We start from the raw sequence: 7,922 nt of genomic DNA on the forward strand, positions 1-7,922 counted from the left end.
TAGCAACGGAAGAGCCGTATTTCCATTTAGAGGCCTATGACTCAATTTGCAACACTTTTGGGAGTCAAGGTTTTTCGGCCGATGAAGTCAAGTTGGTCTTATTTCAGTTTTGTTTGGAGGATAAGGCAAAGAAGTGGTTCTACACTTTGCCTTCGGCATCTATTTACACTTGGGGGGAAATGCAGCAAACTTTCTTAGACGAATTCTATACCGCCCAAAAGACCAATGATGCTAGAAAGGGGTTGAGGAGCTTCCAACAACAACATGGTGAGATGTTCCATGAAGCGTTTGAACGATTCAATATGATGATTAAAAATTGCCCTCACCATGGGATTGAATTGTGGGAGTTGATGAATGCCTTTCATGAGGGGTTGAGTGCCGAAGACGCACGCGATTTGATGTCTATCACCGGTGGGACTTTTGGAACAAACTATGAGAATGAAGATTGGGAGTTCTTGGAAAGCATGGCAACTACGTCAAAGAGGAAAGCTCAAGCTTCAAGAAGAGCCCGACCGACCACTACCCGACCGCAAGTGCACGCCATAGATGATGGTAATGTTCAAACCACTAACCAAATATATGATGTTTGTGCTTTGTGTAATGAAATAGGTCATGCGGCTGAAAATTGCCAAGGGATGTTGGAAGGGCAATATGAGGAAGTCCATGCGGTTCAAGGTCAAGGTCAAGGAGGAGGTGGTAGGAACTACAACAACATGAATTCTAATACCTACCACCCCGGATTGAGGAACCACCCGAACTTTAGATATGGGAACCCTTCAAATCAAGCGAACCCAAATTTTCAAGGTAGCCAAGGTAATTTTGGTTCACGCCCATCTTAAAATAATCAAGGTGGATACCGAGGCGGAAATAACCAAGGTTATCAAAAGCAATACCAAACGGGTCAAGAGCAAGGGGGGTCTTCGGGTGGAAACGAGGTGATGGAGATGCTAAAGAGCATGCAAATGGAGATGCAAAAACGGAACCAACTAGACGAAGTGAGAATGCAAAAAGATGAGGTTCGTGATAAAAGCATCCAATCACTAACAACCCAAATGGGTCAATTAGCAACCGATGTGGTGGAATTGAAGAAAGGAAAGGGTCAACTTCCAAGCGACACTAAGGTAAACCCTTCACATGGTTCGTCACGAGGTAATGTTAATATTAATCATGTTAGTGTTTTAAGAAGTGGGAAAGAATTTAAAGCCAATTTGTCATACGAATTGGTTGAGGGGGTGGTTGAGGATATCACGGGAATTGAAAGTGATGATGAACTCTCACCGGTTAAACCAAAAGAAACAATTATTAAAAAACCGGGTTTGGGTGAAAGTGAAAAGAATGAAAAAGTTGAGGGTGAACCGAGTCAAGTTCCATTTCCATCGGCCCTACTTGATCCGGGAAAGAAAAATTTTATTGTGTCGAGAGGTCCTCAAAAAGAGGAGATGTGGGATATGTTCAAACAAGTAAAAATAAATCTTCCACTCCTCGATGCGATAAAACAAGTCCCCGCTTATGCAAAATTCTTAAAAGAATTATGTACACAAAAAAGGCAAAACAAAAAGAAAGTGCCTAAGCGGGTGGATTTGACCGGGCAAGTAAGTGCGGTGTTGAATTGAGAGCTTCCTCCTAAGCTCCAAGATCCGGGCACGCCATTGATTAATGTACAAGTTGGTAATTTTCAAATGGCTAAGGCGTTGCTAGATCTCGGAGCCGGAGTTAGCATTTTACCGGGGGGGCTTATACGACCAATATGACTTTGGTCCATTAGCAAGGGTGGAGACGACGGTTGTTTTGGCCGACTTGTCTCATAAGTTGCCTCGGGGTATGGTTCAAAACGTAATTGTAAAAATTGATGAGTTTTATTACCCGGTGGACTTCTTAGTTTTGGATTACTCATCGGCGGACCCTAAACAACAACAAAATATAATTTTGGGTCGGCCATTTTTAAGCACCGCACATGCTATTATTGATTGTCGATTTGGTACAGTTGATATGGCTTTTGGAAATCGAAAAATGCGTTTGAATGTTTTTACTAACAATTCTAATGCTAACGGTGTTGATGAGTGTTTCATGGCAGACATAGTAGATGGATGCAACCCGCATGAGTATGAGGAGGATGGTTTGGATATTTGCCTGTGTGACTTTTCTGAACAGGTACATGCTTATGCACTACGGGTTGAAGAGGAAGCACAAGATGCTATGGCAATGAAAGAAGGTAGACCACCATGGACCCACCAATTCGAGGGTCTACCGGTGGAGATCGATTCGGGTACTAAACCATCATTGGAGGAACCACCAAAGTTGGAGCTCAAGGACTTGCCTAGCCATTTGAAGTACGTATTTTTAGGGGATAATGACACTTTACCGGTCATTATTGCCTCTAATTTGGAGTTGGCACAAGAGCAAGCATTAATGGAAGTTTTAAAAGCGAACAAGGGTGCTATTGGGTGGACGATTGCCGATCTCAAAGGAATTAGTCCATCCATCGTCATGCATAAAATTATCACGACCGAAGACGCCAAACCGACACGAGAAGCTCAAAGGCGGTTGAACCCGAACCTAAGGGAGGTAGTTAAAAAGGAGGTAATTAAATGGTTGGATGCGGGAATCATCTATCCGATTTCGGATAGCGCTTGGGTGAGTCCCACCCAAGTTGTGCCTAAGAAGGCCGGCATTCAAGTAGTCAAGGATGAAAGTGGTGAACAAATTGCCACCCGACCGGTTACCGGGTGGCGGGTGTGTATTGACTACCGAAAACTGAATGCCGCCACTTCTAAGGACCATTTCCCGCTACCTTTCATTGACCAAATTATTGAAAAATTGTCGGGTCAAAAATATTATTGCTTCTTAGATGGGTATTCGGGTTATAATCAAATTGCCATACACCCGGATGACCAACACAAGACCACCTTCACATGTCCATATGGCACATTTGCGTTTAGGCGAATGCCATTTGGCTTGTGTAATGCTCCGGCAACGTTCCAACGATGTATGATGAGTATTTTCTCGGACATGGTTGGAGAGTCGCTCGAAGTATTCATGGATGATTTCTCCATTTTTGGCACTACTTTTGATAATTGTCTCAACGAATTGCAAAAGGTTTTGAAAAGGTGCGTTGAGAAAAATTTAGTGCTAAGTTGGGAGAAAAGTCATTTCATGGTGCAAGAGGGCATTGTGTTGGGACACGTGATTTCGGAAAGGGGGATGGAGGTGGATAAGGCAAAGATACGGGTAATATCATCTTTGCCACCTCCTAAAAATGTTAAGGGTGTAAGGTCATTCTTGGGACACGCGGGTTTTTATCGACGTTTCATTAAGGGTTTTAGTGTTATCACCAAACCCTTATGTAATTTGTTATTAAAAGGTGTCCCGTTTGATTTTACTAACGAGTGTATGCAAGCTTTCACTGTTTTGAAGGAACACTTGGTCAAGGCGCCTATCTTGCAACCACCCGATTGGTCAAAGCCGTTCGAGATAATGTGTGATGCAAGCGACACCACTATTGGTGCAGTTTTGGGTCAACGGGTTGACAAGAAACCGGTGGTTATTTACTATGCGAGCAAAACTTTATCCGAAGCGCAACTTAACTACACCACAACCGAGAAGGAATTACTAGCGGTGGTGTATGCTTTGGATAAGTTTCGCTCGTATATTTGGGGAAGCAAGGTAGTGGTTTATTCGGATCATAGTGCGGTTCGGTATTTGATGGAGAAAAAGGACGCGAAGCCGCGATTGATTCGGTGGGTCTTATTATTACAAGAGTTCGATTTAGAGATCCGAGACAAGAAGGGAAGTGAGAATGTAGTAGCGGATCATTTGTCTCGGATTCCGGTGGAAGGGACCGACGATGTAAGTGAGATTAATGAAAGTTTCCCCGATGAGCAGTTGTTAGCCGTTTCCACTTTCGTTGCACCGTGGTACACTCATTATGTCAACTATTTAGCCACGGGTGCCATTCCAACTCATTGGACCAAAAAGCGTCGACAACAATTCATGGTCCAAGTGAGGCAATACATTTGGGATGAGCCGGATCTCTTCAAGATCGGACCGGATCAAGTTATACGGAGGTGTGTGCCCGAGACGGAAGTGTTAGAAATCTTGACTCATGCCCATTCGTCCGCTTGCGGGGGTCATTTTAGTGGGCATAAAACCGGCTATCGGGTACTTTCTTGCGGGTTTTATTGGCCCACTATTTTTAAGGATGCAATTGAGTTCGCCCGGAATTGTATAAACTGCCAAAAGATGGGTAGCATATCGAAGAGGGATGAGATGCCACTACAACCAATCTTGGTTGTAGAGATATTTGATGTTTGGGGAATAGATTTTATGGGTCCGTTTCCGAATTCGAATGGCTTTCTTTATATTCTTGTGGCGGTGGATTATGTCTCGAAGTGGATTGAGGCTATTGCAACACGAACGAACGACCATTCGGTTGTTTGTAAATTTGTTCAATCCAATATCTTCTCTCGCTTTGGAATCCCGCGGGTTATTATCAGTGATGGTGGTTCACATTTCAAGAACTTCAACTTCGGAAAATTATTGAAGAGGTATAGCGTGAACCACCGAGTCGCCACACCTTACCATCCGCAAACGAGTGGACAAGTCGAAGTGTCCAACCGTCAAATCAAGGAGATCCTCATGAAGACGGTAAGAACGGATAGAAAGGATTGGTCGAGCAAGTTGGATGATGCTTTGTGGGCGTACCGTACGGCCTACAAGACTCCGATTGGCACAACACCTTACCGGATGGTGTATGGTAAGGGTTGTCACTTGCCAATGGAGTTGGCGCATCGGGCGCATTGGGCGATCAAGACAGTCAACGCGGATTACGATGAGGCGGGTAAGTTGAGGAAGTTGCAATTGAGCGAGATAGAAGAGATTCGAGATGAGGCATACGAATGTGCATCGGCTTATAAGGATAAACTAAAGAAAGTGCATGATGCGAAATTGCGCAAGAAAACGTTCGAAGTGGGGCAGAAAGTGTGGTTGTACAACTCACGATTGAAGATGTTCGCGGGCAAGCTTAAAAGCAAATGGATGGGTCCGTATGTTATTCGAAGAGTTGGGCGATTTGGTGATGTGGACATCCAAGATGAGCAAACGTTGAAACAACAAACGGTGAACGGTCACCGCTTGAAGCCGTACTTGGAAGGAAATGACATCAACAACTTGGAGCTTGACAAAGCGGGCTATATCTTACGCCCGGTCGATGAGGAACAACCATGAGAGGCCCAGGTTTGGTGGTAGTGTACATAGTAGTTTTGTTTTGTTTTTTTATATTTGCACAATTGCCATAGTTCCTCGAAGTCCGTGTTCGAAACAAGTGTGGGGATGTTCGGGTCGCGAATTGCTCTTACATTGTGTTGAGGACAACACGGGATTTTTGAGGGGGTAGGGTAATTTTTACAAGTTTTTGAAAAAAATTAAAAAAACATAAAAAAAAAATCGAAAAACTTAAAAAAATCTAAAAATTTGTCATATAAAACCTCAATTTTTGTCAAAATAGGGATGCCCAGCGAGCACCGTAAATTACGGTACAGCCGTAATTTACGGTGGCTATTACAAATTGTGGGGTTTTACGGTGTAACTCTACTGAGTTACGGTGAAAGGATTGAGGACCAGTGATTACCGTAAATTACGGTAATGCCGTAATTTACGGTGGTGGTTGGAATTGTTTGGGTTTTACGGTACAACTCTACTGTGTTACGGTGAAATTATTGATGTTCAGGTCTCACTGTAATTTACGGTGAGACCGTAAATTACGGTACGCAGAAAAGTTGTGTCCGACGGTAGGGGTTCCGCAATTAAAGAAAAAAAAAATATATAATAAAACGAAATCTGGTCACGTGAAAGTTAACCCCAGCCACATATTCTTTCCATTCTTCATCCTTCTATCACCGTCATCTTCTTCTTTCTCTCAAGACCCACCACAACCTCCATAGTTCTTCCACCTTCAATCTTTCCTAATTCCTTAAATTTCTGTCCAAATCAAGTGGAATTTTGGTCTAACTTGACTAATTTTTCACAAGCTTTGTGATTGTGAGGAGAGATTTCAGAGAAAACGAAATTTTGGGGTCCGAATTCGAAACCCTAGTTTTGAGATAATTTGGGGGTTTTGGGATTTTTGGTTTCACAAGCACTCTTCCATCTTGAAACAAGGTATGAACGCTTATTTTGTTATATTTTGGTGCTACATTGTGAAAAGTAAGGTGATTTAGGTTATTTGCTCTTGCCCACTTGCTTGTTGTTAAGAGATGATTATGAAATTGATTATTGAACATGGTTTGTGGTTTGTGGTTGTAGATGTAGGATTTGTGGTTAAAGTAGTGAACTTTTGGGATGTTCTACATTATAGAGACACCATGCCCAATTTTTGAAAAATTCTTGATACACTTTTGGTTCACTAACATCTACAACCATGATAACAAGCAAGTGTGGGGATGATTTTGAAGAGAGGGTTTAATTTGTTGTTTGTTTTGTTGCTTGTTTCATGTGTGTAGGAAATGGCAAGGACAAAGGAACAAGCGGGATCAAGCTCATCTTCATCAAAAGGCAAGGGAAACCAAAAGGAGCAACCACCAAGAAAGAGGCAATATATGGGTAGGGTTAGTGAAAGCGAAAGTGAAGGCGAAGAAGAGGGGGCGTTAGACCCGAGTGAAAAGCCGGTATGGAACTCGGGGTCTTTGGATGATCAACCCGAGATTTGGTAGCCAACACTTTACAATGATTGCATGAACAAGTTGAAAAACAAGGCAGCCACGTTTATTTGTGAGAAAGAAGTTGATGAGCCCCAATTTGGCCAGTTCGGGGTGTTTGCTAAGTTTCGCGCTTTAGGTTGGGAAGGGTCGCTTAAATGCTTCGACAAAGACAAGAGTAATCTGTTCATGACGGAGACACAAGAGTGGATGGCAAAGCTAAAATGTCACAATTTCAACAAGCCATCACAAATGAAGTTGATCGGGATGGTACATGGGGTACCGGTGGAGATGTCGTATGATACACTGAAGAAGCTTGGAAAGTATGACAGTCTTCCATCTAGGGAATACATGGTGCCCACACTTGATGACTTATTGCTCAAACCGGAAAAGCATGTGAGATGGAACGACATGTTGGCAGCATTGTTTTTGCCCGGTAGATACAGTGGTATTCTATACCGGAAGAACTTGAAGATTGAAGCTAAATTGCTGCATACAATCTGCCTTCTCAATGTCATTCCAAGAAGGGGAGACAAAGAACAGGTGAGGTATCCAGAGATACCCGTTCTTTATTTGTTGATGCATGGGTCCCCTACCTTATCATGCACCACTTATGGATATGTCGGAACAAATATGGAAGAGACATCGTCCCGTACTGTCGCATAATTACGGGTTTGATGAAACAACAGAAAGCGTTAACATCCGAAGACCGAGGTTTGACAAAAAGGCACCAGCCGTTTACATTGGATAGGTTGGGGAATGTTTGGACGTACACTCAGTCGGAACGTTATCATAAGTTGAAATCTGAAGGTCAAAGGTGGAGGGCATTAAAGTTGAATGCAAGAGAGTTGTTACCGGGAGAGCCGGATGAGACGGAGAGTGATGTAGAAATGGTTCCGAGTGGGGACGAGGATTATGCGGACGAGCCGCATGGTGGTGCAAATGTTGGTTTAGGGGGTTTTGGTGGAGGTCACGGTGGTATGTTCTACGACTATGCGCAACAACCTTATGAGCCGGGGTGGGCTTGTAGTGGTTCAATGCAAGAGGTGATTGAAAGTCAACGTCCGCCGGCATCTATTTTTGATACATGGTCGGGGCCGGAGAGGACGTTGTATGATCAAAACACGAGGAATAGTGCAAGCATAGAGCGGTCATTAAAACATAGCTTCGATCGCAATGAGTCATGGAACCGTACCCACGCATACTCTCGAGAGGTGGATACTAATAATA

General features: G+C 43.3%; 1 protein-coding gene and 1 non-coding gene across 2 annotated transcripts; one reads left to right on the plus strand and one right to left on the minus strand.

Annotated features, from left to right (window-relative positions):
* Positions 1-228: 228 nt before the first annotated feature.
* On the minus strand, positions 229-334 carry LOC118483449. The gene has a single exon (XR_004870738.1). It is a non-coding gene; the product is annotated as a small nucleolar RNA R71 (small nucleolar RNA).
* A 4,439-nt stretch (positions 335-4,773) lies between these two features.
* Positions 4,774-6,707, plus strand: LOC110882158. Its single transcript, XM_022130242.1, has 2 exons — positions 4,774-5,115; positions 6,498-6,707. Exons 1-2 carry the CDS (start codon positions 4,774-4,776, stop codon positions 6,705-6,707), a joined length of 552 nt encoding a protein of 183 aa, XP_021985934.1.
* Positions 6,708-7,922: the final 1,215 nt, after the last annotated feature.

Source organism: Helianthus annuus, chromosome 10, assembly GCF_002127325.2.
Source record: "Helianthus annuus cultivar XRQ/B chromosome 10, HanXRQr2.0-SUNRISE, whole genome shotgun sequence".
Lineage (NCBI taxonomy): Eukaryota > Viridiplantae > Streptophyta > Magnoliopsida > Asterales > Asteraceae > Helianthus > Helianthus annuus.

What these genes read in the sequence shown, in the direction of transcription:
- LOC110882158 (XM_022130242.1), top strand. Translation starts at nt 4,774, where the DNA reads ATGGAGTTGGCGCATCGGGCGCATTGGGCGATCAAGACAGTCAACGCG. An exon ending in AAACGTTGAAACAACAAACG is followed by an intron (nt 5,116 to 6,497) that starts GTGAACGGTCAC and finishes TCATGTGTGTAG; the next exon opens with GAAATGGCAAGGACAAAGGA.